Genomic DNA, 20,297 nt, shown 5'->3' on the forward strand with positions numbered 1-20,297 from the left:
ACTATGCTATAAACATGAAGCTGGCTGGTGACTAGCAGCCATGATGCACTGATGCATCATAGATGATGGGACTAGTCCTATCCCCTTTGGACAATTCTTGTAAAATTGTCTGTGTATATTGTATGCACAATACATTACCACATCCTCCATTAATATGTCTGACTGCTCTATTAGAGTATCCAGTTTGTTGCAATGCGCACAAAGCGCGGAAAATAATATTTATAGGCTTTTAACGCCATTTATTGAGATGGCGTCACCTCTGGCGTCACCAACTTCTGAGCCAACTTCTCCACGGATCCGTTCACCACTGGTAGAAGACAGTAACAAGCCGAGAATGAACCGTCTTCTCTCGATGAAATATAATCAAAGGTACATTTCTCCGCATGCACTTCGTAGTTTTTAAGTGTGCGCAAACGCCACAAAGGTGTGGCGCTTAACTAGTTGCCTCCACTCCAGTTCATCTGTCAGAACCATGTTCGTGATGGGATTATATAGTAGCTGTGAACTTTAGTATTAATAAAGCAGGATTTTGAAGGATTCTGATTTAACTATTTTTGGCAAACACTTAAGGAAATGCATGTTGTGTATTCCTTTGCATGATGCCTATAGAGTTGTTCAGGCCACCACATAGACGTATATACTCTGTACATGGAGATTATACTGCATGCCTATGGCAATATTGCCTGGACTGGGACAAAGTCCCCATTCCTACCATCCAGTATTGACAGGCCTATACCCTGTTACAGGTCTCTATGTAGTGGTATTGATGTGTGATAGTGGATACACAGGGATAGTAGGAAACTTTGGCGGTATAAAAACTTTGATGAAATTCAATTGACAAAACAAACAACAACAAAAAAGACAAATTTCTCAAATCACTACACAGAGAACAGTATCTGGAAATATATTGGTTTTTGTTCACCCTCTCATTACAATGTAACTAGGAAGATGTGTGTGCGTGTATGCATGGAAATTTGTATGTAATTATTACGAATTTTGCGTTAACAGAGCAGCTGTTGTATTCGTGGCTAGCCACCATATCTGTAAGAATGGTTGGAGAGATAATGACTAAAAAAATCTAGAAATGCAAAAGACTCCTTTGCAGTAGGTTGAAGGATAAAGCAATTGTTGGCCTTATACCATGACTATTGGCAGTTGCAATGCCACATTTGCATGGTTTGCAGCGTAAATGCCGATGATAGCTCTCTCTTGTTTTTATATTTCCATAGTATTCTTCCTTCCTTAACCATCTGGCCAGCTGAATGGCCCTCCAGATCAGTTGCTTTCAGCTCAGTCTCTGATGCATAATCAATAGTTGACTGCAATACACTACTTGGCACAGCGCTTGGCTGGCTTAAAAGAATGAGTTATGTTCCTCATAGTCATGGTGCAAAACAAGCTTGAACAAATGAGGCTACTCTTTTCATATTTTGTCTTAATCTGATCATGAGCTACTAGAGCCAAGAAGCGAATTAAACCAGTACACAATCTGTGAAAATTAAATCATGAACAGTGAACTAAAATCATGAAAATCAATATGCAACCATGAATATTTCATACTGTAAAAATATCTGCAGAAACAGTGTGTATATGTGCACGTGCGTGCGTGTGTGTGTATTTGTGAGTGTCCTGTTTAGTATAATTTATTCTTGTAATTAATAACTTTTTGTGTAACAGAAAGTTACTTGTACGCACACATGCACACACAATTCTGATGAAGAAATGAGAATTGGTGTGTGCCTTACAATGATAAGTACATACTAAACCACTATAAGGTATGTGGAGAGGCTATACATGCAAATGGTATAAAAATCACAGCACATTAGTGACAATTTCGAACAATTGTTCTTAATTCCACCGCTAAAACTGAGACAAAAACAATTTTCATATTATTCTCAATTCCACCACTAAAACCCAAACACTATCTACTGTGCGTGTATACAAGTGTGCGTACACATGGTAGATAGTGTTCAGGTTTTAGTGGTGGAATTGAGAATAATATAAAAATTGTTTGAAATTGTCACCAATGTGCTGTCATTTTTTACACCATTTGTATGTATAGCCTCTCCACATACCTTATGGTGGTTTAGTATGTACTTATCATTGTAAGGCACACAGCAATTCTCATTTCTTCATCAGAATTGTTGTTCAGTATGATTCATATACTTATATAACATAATTATATGGGAGGGAGAAACACTCAGCATGTATATACCTGTGGTTATGCTCCTTCTAGGAAGGTGTAAGGACATGGTTCCCCAAGGAAAGTACGTTGAATTTTAAAGCAATTTTGACCAACTAAAGTTCTAGCATTACAGTAGGGTTATTTACTAAAGTAGTGCATTACACAACATGCTTTTGTAGAGTTACTAGGTATTAAGAGTGTACAAAGGAATTAACACAATTCATGTAAGTTGGCATATACTGATTGTCAATGTAGGATTGAGTCGAAGCATCAAAAAGGCATGCACATGCATTTTAGACTCCACTTTAAAGTAGACTGCTATTCAAACATGTTTTAGTCTTTGTTGATACAGCTAACTGTACTTTTTTGGAGAATTTTCAATCAGAACTAATTATCTTATAGTGTTTCGCATGACCAAATTTCACTTTACATCTTTGGTTAATATCACTACAACTATGAAACATCATACAAGTACTGTATATGGAGGTTTGCATTTTCTCACAAAACAAGAAACCAGTCTCACAATACCTTCATGATACCAGGTATAATCAAGCCTGAAAGTATCTTCAGTATGACCCAAAATGCTTCCAATAAGTTGCTATTAAATTTTAAATAGTAAAAGTTTCTACTGACTGACTGACTGACTGATTAACTAACTGATTTACATATGATGCCTTTAGACAAGCATAACTCAACAACAGCTAAGGCTACAGGCTTGATGTTTTTGGTATTAGATATCACTTCAGCCCAACAGGTGCCTTTGTCATATCGCAATGCATGCATTATGGGCTTACTTTTGTTTTCCTTTGTGTCCCATTTTTTTCTACTGCTGTTGTAGCATAAGGTGTCCTGTAGCTACATGTTGATCATCACGAGAGTCACCAGTAATTTCTGTAGTAACTGGACTGATTGCAGAGATGCTTCTTGTGCTGTTCTATATTCTAATTTCTAACATATGTATGATGGTATGCCATTAACACTGTTTTCAGTAGGAGGGGGTGGGAGAGGTAAAATGCCCTTCCCACACTATTCAAATTTTTTAGAATACTATTCGTGGGTGTATCCATTCACTGGACTGGACTACTGGACTCAACTTTTTTTTGTTTTCTTGCCTTTTATAGCTAGGCTTAGCACACAGAAGTCATACCATTCGTCATAAGACATAAAGCTTGCACACAAGACATACAAAACTTGTATATTATTCACAAAAAAAAAAAAATCTACACTAAAATCTCAGTGCAGCTTGTTATCAAAAATAATTTGCCTACCACATGATACAAGCGCTGTGCACTGTTAACACTGCTAAATGCATCTGTCATTTTTTTCTAGCCTTTTGTAAAATAGCACGCATTGACATAAAATTCAGTCAATTTTACACCTGCAAATAATGTAGCATTGCCTAACCTTTCAGCAGTCTGCGTATTAGATTGGCCAGTTTCCTGGTTTATAATGCACGAGTGCATAGTATTCAGTTAGCCAGAGAAACACTTACCAATGCACACACTATCTAACAGAAAAGTAAGGCTGCATCTTTGTGAAAAGCTATTGCAAAAAAAATAGAGCAACTTATTTTCCTTGGCAAGCTAAGGAGAATATACACAGCTTTGTCATGGAACCAGTAAGTGCTTCAATTTCTCTCACAAGCATCTTAACAATTATTCCAAAATTGGAAGGTATCAGGTTTTACTTATAAGGGCTGTAATGGACACTACACTTGTATGGCTTCCCCATAGGAAATGTATTGTGAAAATTTTGATTGGCCATAAATATTATGTCAAACATTTGAACAAAAAGATTTTGAAATGTTTTTAGCGGGTCAAGAAGTACTACAAATGAGCCAAATTTCAAGATCGCGTGTAATTGCATCCATGAGTTATTAAATGATTTTGAGGATTCAGCTCGACATGAACATACTATAGCAGTAGACAAATACGATAAAGAACTGCACCAAGATTTTAGTGTAGTTTTTGTGATCAGTGTACAGGTTTTATGTCTCATGGTGAATAGTGTCAGTTTCTAAGACACTTTTTAGTTAAGTCTGGCAATACAAGGCAAGAAAACAAAACAAAAAAATCGAGTCCAGTAATCCAATCCAGTAATCCAGTCCAGTAATCCAGTCCAGTAGTCCAGTCCAGTAATCCAGTCCAGTAATCCAGTCCAGTAGTCCAGTCCAGTAATCCAGTCCAGTAGTCCAGTCCAGTGAATGGATACACCCCTACAACTTGTCACATGGAGATTTCTCTGATGACCTGGATGGTGTAATGTCATAAGCTTTACAGATACACTTGTATGTTTGTCCCAATGTATACTCATGTGAAAAGTCTTAATGGTAATCTGTGTGTTCCTTAGTTACTATTTCAGTGTATCGACTTTCATAGTTTTGTGTTATAACAACATTGATAGAAATCCTGTAACTATTCACTAGATAGAGTTTCTCATTACCATATCAACAGTTATGTCAATAAAATTTAATACTAACAATTGTGGTAAAGGTAGTTATGCCTAAAGCCCATCATATGTAGTGTATTAGGTTTCTTAATGTAAAGAATAAAACAGTAACCATATGTAGTTCTATTGGTACATTCATTGGTATATATTCCGGGTATTATCCACATGTGAAGTAGTTTGTACATGTTTAGTAGCTAGAGTTGTGTGTGTTTGAGATGGACTCCAATAAGTATGAAAGATTTAGTGTAGAGTATATACAACAATCTTATGAGTGGAAGTTGTGGCTTAACAAGTAAGTTAGCAATATTTGGTTGTCATGGGGAATTGTATATTGTGGCTGTGCTAAAATATTAGAGTACAGAATAGCTGTTGTGTCAATTTCTTGTTTTTAGATCACAGCTCACTTTTGACAGTCAGGGATTGTATGGTCCAAAAGCTAAACTGTGGGAGTCACTGCCTCCTCCTGAAAGGTTTGAAATTTTGTATGCATTTTGGAACTTGCATGCATGTACTTGTACGTGCGTGCCTGCGTATGTACATGCGTGTGTATGCACGCGACACACACTCTGCATGAAACATGGATATCTTAGAAAACAACAGATAATCTAAGATACTCTCTACCTCACTATAATACATGCATGTGTAGGTGTTACATCTCATGTTCCCAGTATGGCTTGTGAATGTACAATACCTTATCTACCCTCAGGAAGGAGCTAGTCAATGTTATGATAGAGGATCCAGGCTGTGGCCACCACTTGTGGTGGGTGGCTTCTCCTGATGCCGTACTGATCATGAAGAAGTTCAAGGATCCTGAGGTGACAAAGAAATTCAAAGAATTGTGCTCCTGGATCATTGAGGTATTGTATTTCAGTAAGAATTATGAAGTTTATGTTTTTCCAGCAAAAATATATATCAACCAAAAACCAGTGCCCAAACATGCATGTTGAAATGCTTCAGACGAGTTTCTGCAAAATATCATATCACTTTGTAGTAGTATACTGTGTGTCCTATATACACTATAACTGCTAACAATTAATATCAGATTCACTGAAATCCTTATTGTGTTATTGTGGGGGGGGGGTCAATCTTCATGACATGAATCCATACAATATACACGCATGTCAATGGACTTGTACCATTTACACTTGTACTGATACTAATTGGGGAAGTAGTGTAGTGACAACCATAGCAATGGTAATACAATTATAAGGTACCTGGATAAATGCAATGGAAACCTTTTATCTGGGTACCTTGTGAATAGTGTCCAGATTTTTGGTTTCATAAAAAGTTTTCAATTTGTTTGTATGTACATCGTTCTATGTGGTGTTGTTCTGAAAGTTGCATTCTTGTACTGTTTAATGTTTTGCATGAAAGGAATCTATTGGAAGATATGCAAACTAACCAAACTTTAAATAGACGTACTGTTTTTGATACGTAAACTCCTAAATACAGATTCCTAGTGACCCTCCATACTGATCTGATTGGTTCAATATAAACACTTCATCATTGACATCCTAAATATGAAGTAGTAGCTCTAAATTTGTGTTGTTTGTATCATGTAAATAATAAGTCAGCAATTTTCTCACATAGCCGTGGTGTTTATTTCCTATGAGTGATTTTGGACCTAGCGTTTAATTAAACAAGGCCAGCATCTATTCAGGTCTAGGAATATATTATACAAGTAGAAGTTGACTAGTATATCTACAAGTGTAGGCAGCCTCCCTTGTTTCCCTACTTTTTATGGCAATGACTCCTAATCAGACTAAAAACTCCTATTTTTCCTTCTACTTGTTTACTTTTAATAACATAATTATGACTAATGAACCCACACATACCGCATCAAAAGGTAGAATTATGCCAGCATGCCATTAAAATAATTTTGTGTCTGAACGCAGACCCCAGCAATCAATTATTACTGAAAGCGTAGTGCCATTACGCTTCGTTTTCAGCTATGTTCAACCCATTACACAGCATCATAAATAAAGAACACTATGCAAAGGACCTCTGCAATCGATCCAGTCACAACAGAAAACTCGGGTGACTCCCAGTATTTGGGGAAGCCATCACACTGTGCTACCACAAATCAACACCTTTTACTGTCAGCAAAGAGACACAAAGGAGGACAAAAGTAAGTCCATGGAACATGCATTGTATGTACTGCAGTATGCCAAAAGGCACTAGTCGGGCTGAAGCTATGTCTAACAGTGAAAAAATCAGGTCCGTAGCCTCAAGTTATGCTTGTCTGAGGCATCAAGCAGACAGGCAGTTAGTCAGTCAGTAGAAAATTCTGCTGAATAATTAAAAAAAAATTCATTAGCAACTTATTGGAAGCATTTTTGGCTGCTCTGTAAACACTTATCGGCTTGCTGATGCTTCGCTGATGCTTCACCAATTCTGCCAAGGCGTCATGGAGGTTGGTTATAGGATGATATTTTTGGCCAGAAAAGCCCAAACCTTCATATTCTCTAGTATACAGTACCATCATACTGTATGATTATTTCATATTGCACAACAGATGCAATGCTATGGTCGAGGCTATGGACTTAATGTTTTTCAGTGTGTAATGTTTCTTCAGCCTGAGAGACATGCCAACCACCACATGCATCGTGGACTTACCTTTTTCCTCTCTTGTGTGTCTCCACTACCTGTGTAGGTGTTGATTCGTAGGACGGTACCGCCCGCATGTAACGTCAAGAGTGCTCGATTGTGCACAATTAAAAACTCACTTAAAAGGGGGTGTGGCAGCCATTTCGCATGCATATTTTCATCCCTGGAATCGACAGATGAAGACTCACAAGCAAAATGGCTGCCACGCCACTTATTAGCAAGTTTTTATCAAGCACAATTGTGTGCATTCAAGAACTCATGATGTTACACATGTACAGTACCATAGCACTTTATTGCTTTTACTGTATCACAAGTGTCATCCATAATTTCCATAATGAATGGACTGATTGCAGTGGTGCTTCTCATACTGTTCTTTGTTTATAGCAGAACATAGCTGAAAATGAAGCAGAATGGTCATGTCACTTTTCAGTAATTGATAGTCGGAATGTGTTCAGTTGCGCGGTTAATTCATATTGTGTTCGGTGTTGTTCTTTCCTTTTGTGCTGGTTCACCAGTAGTACAAAAGTTATACAAAGTAAACAAACAAGCTTTAAGTATCAAAAATTTTTACTTTTACATTTGAGTAGGATCATAGAAACAAAAAGAAGGGAGGTCATCTATACTAATGGACATTTAATCCCTACGTCAGTCATAGCTACAGGTCCTATATGACTGTTGTAGGAATTAAATATCCACTTGTATAGTTATAGGTGTAGATGACCTCCCTTGTTTTGTTACTTATATTTCTACAATCCCTACTTAGCTGCTTAGTCGTAAAATTTCATTATACGTACTTGTGTAATTACTTTGATAGTGGAACTGATATTGATGTGTGTTATATATCCTAATTTCTGTTGTCAGTCGCTGATCCGGTTTTTGGTGGATCACTAATTTATGGCTTACTGAGATGTGGTATTGTCATTGAAGTGTTATGATGCTACTAGGGTGATCGCATGAATACGATTGTTGTGGAGCCATCAATTCTGGAAGATCCGTTGGTCACTGAGGATGATGACTTTAAGAATGTCAGAGCAAAGTTCAAAACATGGAATGATAGTGAGCTGTTGTCCTGTGCATCTGTTCTGTGTGTTAGTGAGATGTGTATGTATTTACTTACTTATGCACACACACACACACTTACACACGCACGCACGTACGCGCATGCACGTGCGCACACACACACACTTACTTGATGATGTCATTTTCATCATCCCTGCTTCATCTCTCCACCTAACCAATAGAGAGTGAGTAACGTATTTACAAGCTGCTTTGTGTGGATAGGCCATGGACCTGACTCCTCAGCCTTTTCTGGATGCAATCATTATATTCCCTCTTGCTTTAGGATGTGTATGTACAGTATGTGCCTTGCTATTAGGCAACTTGACTCCATCACACAGCAGGGACAGTGATGCTTGCAATACTGTCAACTAGTGGTGTGTTACTAAACCACACACACGCACACGCACACGCACACACACACACACGAAGGCAAGCATGTGAATCACAGTTATTGCTGCCCAGTGAAACAGTACTGAAATATCTGTACACCACTCAAGTACTCGGATCTTGTGCAGACAAATCTTCTTGGGGCAGGACTAGTAACCCACAGAAGGACTAGGTCTAATGAAGAGAGGAACACATACACTACAAACTACCAGGCACTACAGTTTCTTGTTCAGGTTAAGCATCAGTATCTGTTTGTTTGATTCAGAAACCTGTTATCATTACCGAGCCAGTACTCCATTAACTACCCTAGTGCTATACTGTCACTACCACACATACGTGTATCAAACAAACCACCTGTAACCATGTTTAACCTAAATCATCAAGTGTGTATATGTAAACTAAAATTTACAGATCTATTCGCTAAAACTAGAGACATAGCTATGTGGGAATTCCCTACCTTGGCATTGAACAAATTATACAAACCAAAGTAGGGATTTTCCCAAATAGCGATTATGTTGCTAGTTTCATATACTCCATACTACACTTTTAGTTTCCTGACTGTTGTATTAGGGTGGCTTCTGTATTAGGGTATATCAAGGTATATCACTGTTTGAAATTACTGAGTCTCAGGTTTCATGATGCAGTGGTCCCTGTTTTATCCCACACTCATTGGGCCCTGAATATTTTCAGAAAAGTTCAGATGAATGAGGCTCATTCACTGTATACAGAACCTTGTTCAGTCACCCTAATAGACTGTACACCTTAGACAGAACACTCTAATAAAACACTCATTTCATCTGTTTGAATAACAGAATTTTGAGTTAATCAGTGGCCGAATAATAGACAGGCCATTATAAATTACTAAGAATCATATTATGATAAAATAAAGTATCATACTGTACCTATTATCAATGCAAACTCCTCAATGCCTGTTTGGTTTCCTTGTATGAAGGAAAGTTGAAAGATAAAGACAAGGCACAGTCTCAAAAGGCACATCCTATTTGTGAGTTTATGGAGGCTATGCAATGTATTGTATATCGTCTAGCCTTTCAACTGTGTGGTAGGCTGGCTCACAGAAGTATTGACTTCAAATTTTCAGAGAAAAATTAATTATGGCATGCTTTAGACATGTTGGGTTTGGTGTCAGATACAATAAGATTATTTCGTGATGTTATTTTTATGGCATAAAACAATTGATATGGTGATTTAAAACCAATTATTACTTGGGGCGCTATTTTTTGTGTTGAGTGGATCCCCACTATTTACTAGTGGGAAAATGTCAAACACAAGATTAAATCTCTAAACTACGTATGGATTGAATGTTGTGCAGTGTCCATAGTTTTACTCTTACAGGATCAGTACAATCAAGTAAATAGCTTTTGTGCTTGAAAGGATTGAAATTGTCTAATATAGCGGTCATGTATTCCACTAAACCAGTCAGGTACAATATCACTGGCTACAGTGTACATTCTAACAAAATAATGGCAACACTTGGTGTGTATGTTTTGAAAATGTCAGACAATTTATTTAGTAGCTGTTTCATCAGTTGTCTTGCATACCTCTAGATGCGATGTCCACAGTGTTAAGAAAAGTTGATTTAATAATTTGTCTTGGTGGAGATGGGACATTATTGTATACATCATCACTTTTTACGGTACATTAAGTTGTATGTGTACATATATGTGTGTAGTATAGTGTATGTGTTCTGTGCATTCACATCTTATGTCATAGCAAAAATTTTGATACAGTAAAACCTCAAACTCATTTTATTAAATAGAGGGATTACACGTGAAACATATTATTATGATGTAAAAATGCTTAACAACCGTTGCTTGTCAGACATTTGTAAGGTACGCAAGTGAAGGCTACAGTCATTCTCAATGGTTTGGTGTAGAACAAAAGAAGTTTGTTAGGTTAGTCACTCATATAAACAAGGATAACTGTCGTCAAAACTTTACGAAGTGTTAACATTCCTTACTGATTTACAAAACTTTGATATTACGCTTGTCTGACTTAGAGCTACTATTTAATATTTGTTTCTAACGTTATCCTAGCTTTTGACAGAGGTTATCATTGTTGGTAAAGTGTGGTGACCAAGTAAGTGTATTCACCCCATTGTACACCATAAAAAATATACCTCACAAATGTCAGACTAGCAACGGTTGTTATGTTTTTTTGTAATATGCGCCACAAAACATTTCACATGCAAACCCTCTATAGTCAATATAGAAAATCCCATGACAAAGATTTTGATCCTAACAAGTCTAGCTTCATAATTTTTACCAGCATGAAGTCACCAGGGTTTAAAAGTATCCCCTGCGCCATGGCCAAGACTTCATAATATTATACACTCTTCTCTCATACACCCTGTAGAAGGGAATATCGTAAAGTTATGATGTAACATTTCCTAGTCCACCCACTTCTCTTTGTATAATGATGTTGTTATATAATATCGATTAAATGCATACCTAACAACATCACTAGCAATCAAGCTTTCAGAATTTCTCGCTGAACTACAAGTGTGCCTTCAAGGGTTTAGACAACTGCGTAGACATTTCTTACTATGAATACAGCTATCCTACTGAGCATCTGCTAACAATTCTTGTACTTTTATGGCTGCTCATACATCACAAACCACAAAGGCTTGTCGTTATGTCAAAATGTGACGATTCACCCTTCTACAGGGACATATGCGAGTACGATATTTCTCATCAGTATTATTATATATATGAACTTTTGATGTGGTAATAATATTAAAACTCTAAATTGGTTATAAGTTTCTAATTGTCTAACAAACTGGCTGGCTATATTCCTGTTAGACAGTGTGTTCCGTTTACAATAGCAAGTTCCACAATACACTCTAGAACACACATTCACTCATGTGATTTAATGACAATACTCCAATGGTTCAAGGAGAACCATTTGAAGAAGTTTATTGTGGGGATGTCATAGGAATAGCTAGATTGTAGCTCTTAGCAATATGAGAGGCTAATGGCAAAGTTAATAGGAAACAAGTTGATGTTGTGCTACTTCTAAAAACCAGGCGCCATGTAGCTAGCTAACTCATCTGGAATTAACTATAGACAGTATATGCTACTATGAATTAACCAACTATGTATTACTATTTTACAATAGGGTAGTTTGGGTTGTACGATAATATTATTAGCTAACTCTCATATTTTGTAATTCATGAAATTTTCGTAATTCGTTCAATTATGTTGCTATGCACTGCTAAGGAAGCGTTTGTTAAACAAACCGCTTTTACCAACACATTACGTACAGAAGTATCTTCTAAACTGTTTTATAGTGTGACTAACTTGTTTTTTCCCACAAATTCTCTTGACAAAGCCTCAAAGCTGCTCTTCATTTTCGTTCGCGTACGTAAGGGATACGCCCCCATTCAGCTCGGAGCGATAGGTTATTCCTGGTAGTGTACGAGGTCTGCACCGTTGTTTTTCAGTTGCTAAACACCTGAAAACCTCAAGGGGAAGGCAGTCTGAGGAAAGTCGCCACACCCGTATTTCAGTCCGCCGAAAAGAAACCACCTCAGAGCAAAGTTCACCTGTGCAGAAGTTTAATGCAGACTTCATTTTGCTATTACTTCTTACGTAAAAGCTGCTTTTACCATTATTTAACGACTTTGCTCACGTGGGTGCGTGCGGACAAACATAGGTAGATAGGTAGATAGGTACACACACACATTTTTATGAAAACAATTCAGTAAACCAGGCGCGCGCCCATAGCCGGCCTTTGGCCGGCTGTGGGCGCACGCCTGGTTAAAAAATTATTAACATGTTTTTCATTACTAACTTATATTAGTTACACAAGGCACTTCTAAAACAGTTAGCAGTATTTGTATTAGTGCTGTGAAGCCATTAAATACCAGAAACTGTTTATCAAAAATGTTAATTTAGGTGGAATAATTTTCGAACATGTTGTTAACAAGACAAAAGTGATTGTTCCCACATAAACCATTGGATGGAGGACACATGTTTGCTCCTTTCATATTAATGACAACAGAGTGTTTAGACTATATATGGTCGTGCATTTCCCACTATACTTTACACAATGTAATGATGACTAATTAACAATGATTGTTAATAATTTTATATAGAAAGCCATTCCACCAATAATGAGCATATCAATGGGCTCTCTGGGATTCCTCACACCATTCAGTTATGACAGTTATCCAGCTGACATCAAGAGAATTCTGAATGGTAAGGTAATTTAGTACAGAACAATTAACTATCACTATGTTGTAGTATATTATTGCAATGTATTTAACATCACCAACAGCACAATGGTAAACCAGGAGCCCTTAAGGGGACCTCTCTGTCACTTACCTACCACTTGTTAGAACTTAATGATCGTGACAATGTGTTAATCTTCACACAAATGTAATGTGGCAAATAATGTTTAGAAATATTTTAGTCCTGAAAACTTTTGGTAGCTTTTTGTTGCCGTGTTAATTGTCTCTGTTCCCACTAAAATTCTTCACATGATCATTTACATGTTCCCCAGGAGGTGTTAGTCTAACGTTGAGACATAGACTGGATTGTAAAGTGATGACTAAAGATAAAATAGACCAGTATCATGGAGAGACATGTCCAATGGAGGCTGAGGAATTCCTTGCTCCAACGGTGACATCAAAGTTCAGTGCTTTATCACTTAATCCTACTAACATTACCATAGATAAGGAGACCGAGTCAGCCCATTACCTGGTTAGTTGAGATCGTATAAACATTGCTACATGTAATGTTTTGGAGTTATCAGATACAGATTAGCGGTACTGGTGTGCATACACAATGTTCATGTACTTTTACGTAGATAGATAGGGAGCCAATGTATTATTACATGCACAGTACACGTGTATTATGATAAAGTTCACTACCATGTCCACAGTGCTGGGTCACCATAAGCACTGCCGTACTGTAGGTTCCTGCAATGTTACAGGTAGCTATGGTTTTGATATTTTAACATGCTCTATATAGTCTTGCTAGACTTTCTTTTTTCATGTGACTTTCTCAGGCCTGCAACATACTTAGGTTGTTAAGTCTGAATAATACCATCCAAAACCATGGATGGCTCTGTATATTTGACTGTGTGCATTATTAACTTTCTGAACCACTTTCACAAGGCTTCCTGACCGGTGAACCCTTGGGTTGTTTTAATAGCACTCATCATTCAACTTTGAAATTAATCTGGTGCCAGCCCCACCCTCACCCTATGGTAGGAATTGAGCTTAGAGTTACTGGTATCTATGAAAATGGCTATAAACATTAACCAGTACTCTTGTCATCACTGTTATGTATCTGGAATTCGCTGATTCTAAAGGGATAATGAAAACTTGATGTCAGTCTAAAAGTTCAAATAGTGTTTTAACCTGTTGTCTCATTTTTGATAAAAAGTTATGTAATAATGAATATAGCTAATGGACCACTTCTGAGTTATCAGACCCTCTCCTCTCTATTGCTTGTACTTAATGATCAGTCTGTGCCTGGTTAATGATTTAGTGTGGGTTAACTCATCATGTAACATAATCTTTGCACCCATGATTTGATTAGTAAATGTTCTTTTAATGTAAATGAAGAGACATATACATGTAGTAGAATGGAATATTTGAAGAACAATTTTTCACCATAACCGTTGTCTTGAAGAAAAATGTTGGCTGTATGTAATATACTACGTACGTATTAGTAGTAGTAGTAGTAGTAGTGCTGACCTTTACAGATACAGAGAGTGTAGGGTGCCTTCCATCACACTACTGCTGCCCCAGTTGCCCTGTCAACTCTTACCTTAAAAGGCAAAAGCAAACATATTCGTAAAAAGAAGGAAAGATCCTCCTATAGGTATGTGTATCTGAGACTATTGATATCATCTTTCACTGTCTATATGAAAGATTGCAGCTGAACAAATCTTGATACTCTCCAATTATAGCTTGTTTGCCGTGACCTCCCATACAGTTACGTAATAGCTACAGAAACTGGATGGGTTAATATTGCATACATTGCTAATTGCTGAAACAAAAGTCCTGGCAAAATACATCGGTATGATACCACAACAGTGACCATGTTGATATATTCTGTTATAAAACTAATATTGTGAGAGCACTGAAATTAATGATGCAAGACAATTTCATGTAAACTGAACTATCCTGTTGGTTATTGGTTGTTTGCACAACAACAATTAGCTGTCTTTGTCATGGAAAGTTAGTTAATAAACCATCATCCCTTCTATGAAACACTTCTCTCATACTCCATTGGGACACAACCTATAATATATACTGCTATTGATTCTCTACCTTGCAAGATAAACGTTACATGTATAAATAAAATAATTATACACTTGAGTTACGTCACTTCTCTGTGGTATATAATCACCAACCTAATGAACCTATTAAGATTAGCTCGTCTTGTCTTAGTAAGGCTTCCCACTATATCATAGTATCATTTTTACTACAAGTAGTGTACATAAGCTGTGTCACTATAATGTACATCTATAGGTGATGAATGAGGTTGTGGTAGACAGAGGACCATCTCCTTACATTACTAATTTGGAAGTGTTCTGTAATGGCAGGCTGATCACTACCGTTCAAGCTGATGGTAAAGAATTACTTTATTGTAATGTTGAAGTCATTTCAATTATGGAGTCACTCCCATGCAATTATCCTACTTAACTTGTACTACCAAGAAATTCCTGTTTAGTAGCCATTAAAATGATATTCATATAGAACTTCTGGTAAGAGAACTATAATCTTTGTAAAGCTTACTGAAAGTAAATAAATTAATTATCTCATACTGAAATTTCATCTGGTATTAATTTTTGCAGTTCAAATTCAGAGAAATATACTACAATGCTATTCCTAATGAGACAAAAGCTTATAAAATGTGTGGTGCATAAAAGCTCCAAGCTTTATGTGTCTTCAAAACTTCTAATACAAGTCAGACACTGACGACCCACTGTACCCTAGTAATGTTTGATATTTAGCAGGCAGTAATGTGGCTGCATGTACTGAGAAAGTGTTTTGTCTGTGGCTGTAACAACAGAGAGCAACCACACTGCATTATAACAGAGCCAGAGTGACTAGTTTATAAAACCAGTTTATATTGTATAGGAAGTCTTAAATTGTAGTACCGCCTGTTTGTACATAGCCTGGAGCTATATATGTTATGTTTATTCTGTTTAAAGTGTTAGCAGGCTTGTTGTCAAGGGCTTGTTGTCAAGGGCTTGGTTGTATTCTCATGATTTGCTCTATTATCATCCTCCGACAGCTTGTATTTGTATATGATTGTGAACCATTAATGACTAGTTACCATGGTTATTGTAGTACAAGGTTATTCTATTGAAGTGGTTGATTATTGTAATTGTCTCTGGTAAGAGAAACACAGGAGTGGGTGTCCAATAATAACAGTAACGAAGTGAAAATTTGATTAATATACTATATAAGTTGTCATATAGTCAACTATTACTCTTATCGTCATGGTGATTATTGTTCATGAGTTGCTGACTTAGGCAAACAATATTTACAAAATTTGTGTTAAAAAACATAGCTAGTGATAATCTTTTACAGTCATTGAAAATCAATTATATCCATTGAATCAATTACATTACAATTTAGTAGTGATTTGTCAATGAAGATATTGGTTGGTATATAGCCTGTCTGGACATGAGGCAATCCTTGTTTGACTTATAAGTGCTAGTTTGTAGAATCAACCACTGTGAACTAATTATGTTCCTAATCACTTTTATGATTCAAACCTTTCAAACCAGTCAGACGTAATATACACATACCCGTTGTGCTTTTTCAAACATTTTCATTTCTTTTATTATTTAAAGACGTATATTGTTCTGGCATTGAGACATTTAGTTTTCAGTTGGACTATTTATATATATATCACCTCAGTGTTATCATGCAACATGCAAATAGTAACCAACCAGCTGTGTTTGTTGTCAATCATGTGATAGTTTAATGGATTGGTGTGAGCTATTAGATAAGTCTCTATATTAATCCAGGTGCTTTTTGTTCCGTTCATTAAGGTAATATCATAAAGCCTTATCAAATTTGGTATGTCCATTAATTCAAATGCAATGTTCATACGTAAACAGCGTAAATAGCGATGGGTCTAGTTCTGTGTAAGTATATTCAGTCTCTTAAGTATTCAAATGATCAAGTTCCAAGTATTGTGTGCTTGTAGTGTTTCAGTTTATATCTATGCTAACATATCTACGCTAACGACATGTCATTTTTCACACCTCTGTACTATGTCACTCTTTGGATCAATGAGCCATACACAAATGACTACATCAATACACATACACACAGAGATACTCATTGATGTAATAGTATAGTGTAGTTCTATATTTACATAATATTATGATGACAAATTTATTACTTCTATAGGTATCATTGTGGCAACTCCAACTGGCAGTACAGCATATGCGTTAGCTGCCGGAGCATCAGTGGTTCACCCCAGTACACCATCAATGGTGATATGTCCCATCTGTCCCCACTCTTTGTCATTCAGACCAGTCGTGGTGCCTTCTGGTGTGGAAATATCTGTAAGGGAGCTTGAGCACAACAACACAGCACAACATCACTTCATCCAACCACATACAATAATATGTCAAATGGGACAGTGTGCAGTTTTATATATCCAGTCATTCTTATGCCTACACAATAGATGAAATGGCACATTACTTTAGACAAAACTGTCGATTAATTGTTCATTTCACTGGAAAGCCACTGGAAAGCAAGTGCTGGGCATTCAATGCTGCTAGTGCTTGTTTTATAAACCAGATAGCTTAATTGCTTGATCCCAATGAAATTAAAAGTGGGAGAAATATACTTGCATTTATGATGAGAGATATTATACCCTTTGAATATGTTTCATAGTAATGGAGCTCTTCCATCTCCATAGCAACACAAACATTGTGACCATTTTCCTGAACAGTTTTGTACAGGAGCTTATTACGGGATTTGTCAAAACTAGCCACCTCACCGAAATTGCTTTATTTTAATCATAAAGAGTAGTAAATCAAATTAATCTAAGGTTGGTGATAACACACTTGACATGCATGGTTACCATGGTTACCTGATAGGTGGTCTAAAATCCTGCCATAGAACACTCCATATCATCGTTGAGCAATTTGACTGAAATTTTTCATATTAACCAGAAAATAAGTGGTATTGTTTGCATTGCTATGATGATGTGCGTTGCTGGTAAATCGTGCACTATTTATGTTTGTCAATTACTAAGTAGAGATTATTTTCTAGGAAATTGAATTCCTATGATTGTTCAGGTATGCATGATGACAAGGTAGTTGAAGTTGTTTAGTCTTCAGACCACGTTTACATGTTAACATTACCACAATTGATTTTCTTATATACACCTGCTCTACTGTTTACCTGTACTAGTCTACATGTTGTGGTGATTCAACATTTTGTGGTGAGGGATAATGGATAGTATTAGTGTCTATACAGGCTATTGTAGCTGCTGTCATTGTAGAAAGCACTAACACGATTTGGTGACATAATTGCTTTAATTTAAACATGTCTGTTAGACGAGGGGTCTGATTCAGTTTATTGTGACTCACTTGTTAAGTGTTTACAAGCTAGGAAGCCTGATAAGGTGTCGTCTGGTATAGCTCAAATGTTACAATAGTTTATTAGGATCATCACAATAGGGGAGTCTATAGTACATAAACAGCTCGCAACAAAAAGAAGCAAAAATATACAAAAAGTGAGCTGGACACATCATAAATAATTTTTGCTTCCATAACTAGTGATGAGTCATCACTCATCAATTAATTGAAACATTTTAACAGCCATGCTCATTAATACAATTCTTCGCCAGATGAGGTCACTGCTATTGTGTCCTAAGTGGTCCTTAACATTTCTCTGCTATCCATGGAGACAGTTACGCAGCTGATCATAAATTATGTTTATGAGTGTCCCTCATGTTATTTGTTATTGTAAGATGTGGAGACAAAATATTTTGTGCATGTCACTCTGTCACTAGTGAAGTTTCCTATAGAGCATCAAACACATACAAACCAACTTGTCTTTTTCTGAATAAACATTTTCAATAGGCTATCTATACTTTTGGCTTGTTTGGGTAAATTTTTGAAATAGTTTTTCAATGTGGCGTAAAGGTATCTGGTGTTAATTGTCTCCAATAACAAAGATGTACTTAACTTGACCATCATGGTGAAGTAATATAGAACACTTTTAGGTGACAAAGGAAATCTTTATCGGCAAATGAATTGTGTGGCTATTGGTTATTTAATGTTCCCCTATAGGGAATCCTCATGAAGTCTTGATGGTTACTCGAGAGGTTTCTTGTAGCTTTGGGGACCAAGTGTTTTATTGCAGTGGTAATCCATAACTCACAAGCCTTGCTTGTCGTTTATGTAGACATTAATCTCATGGTATCCTAACAACTTTGGTTATCACTCTTTATGTTTGTATGTGCTTGTAAGAACATATGCATATATGTAGAGAAGGACATGTGCACATATCTTTTTCCATTCTGAGAAGGATATGTGCACATATACTTCTCAGAATTTTAATGGTAAGATTCCACTTCCACTTCAGAAAAGTTGTATCTCAGGACAAGTATACAGCAATTGATGCGGCTATTGTTATATTCTAAAATATACTGTTCCCAGAGGAATGAGACTATAGAGGAAGTTGGTCATGCTCCATGAGTCTGTAATGCATAGCATACACGCTCAAGTGCCTATGTAAACACAGTGATTGTATTGTGTAACAGGAAAGTTGGCGAGTGAGCGGTGTTTTGCCAAACTTAACCAAATCTATCGTTCAATACAAATCTGTGTTAGCTACTGACTGAATTTTCCAAACCAAAATCCTATCGTGGAAAATTTGTCAAACCTACCACACCTGATAAATTTAAGAACACGGGGCTTAGTGGTAGCTATGGAAAAAGATTGTGCAATTTACTAGCTACATATACAAACAGGTGATTGAGTAAATCTGTCATCCAATGTAGCTATGTCTGACATATTTGTGTTACGAAGTGTTGTTTCTTACAGATTAGAGTGAGTAGCCAAGCCAGGAATTCTGCTTGGGCTTCCTTTGATGGAAGAAATCGGACAGAAATCAAACACGGCGAAAGGTAGCTAAATGTGTTAATGGACAAACCATCTTTTCAGTAGCTAGGATAATTGGCTTATTCTAACTTAACTACTTTGCAAGCGTTCAATCCAAAAAATTTCATTTGGTATTCCAGATTAACTAGCTATAGAACATTTCTAGAATAGCAATGAAGCTGGTTAGATAAGTTATCCAGACACGAGTCTATAATAGACAATGAATTTCAGAAATTAATTGTTGTTGTTGTTGCCTTTTTTTGCTCTAGTGTTGTGATCACAACTGCGACAAGTCCAGTACCATCGATCAACAACACAGGGCATGTAACAGATTGGTTTGACAGCCTGGCTGGTTGTCTACATTGGAATGTACGTGAAGTTCAGAAAGGCATGTGAAGTGAAGAATACTCCGACTTTGTCTGTTATTTATTGGTCTGTAAATATGTGATATTTTATTTTTTCATAGTTTACTAATGAATTATTTAGATTAACAGGAAGT

General features: G+C 36.6%; 1 protein-coding gene across 1 annotated transcript; it reads left to right on the forward strand.

The window, feature by feature from the left end:
• The first annotated feature begins 220 nt into the window (after positions 1 to 220).
• Positions 221 to 20,295, forward strand: LOC136243788 (NAD kinase-like). Its single transcript, XM_066035393.1, has 11 exons — positions 221 to 369; positions 5,026 to 5,103; positions 5,340 to 5,490; positions 8,185 to 8,296; positions 10,252 to 10,340; positions 12,801 to 12,903; positions 13,208 to 13,407; positions 15,189 to 15,288; positions 17,088 to 17,245; positions 19,742 to 19,824; positions 20,068 to 20,295. Exons 1-11 carry the CDS (start codon positions 248 to 250, stop codon positions 20,192 to 20,194), a joined length of 1,323 nt encoding a protein of 440 aa, XP_065891465.1. The 5' UTR covers positions 221 to 247; the 3' UTR covers positions 20,195 to 20,295.
• The last annotated feature ends 2 nt before the right edge of the window (positions 20,296 to 20,297 follow it).

Source organism: Dysidea avara, chromosome 13, assembly GCF_963678975.1.
Source record: "Dysidea avara chromosome 13, odDysAvar1.4, whole genome shotgun sequence".
Lineage (NCBI taxonomy): Eukaryota > Metazoa > Porifera > Demospongiae > Dictyoceratida > Dysideidae > Dysidea > Dysidea avara.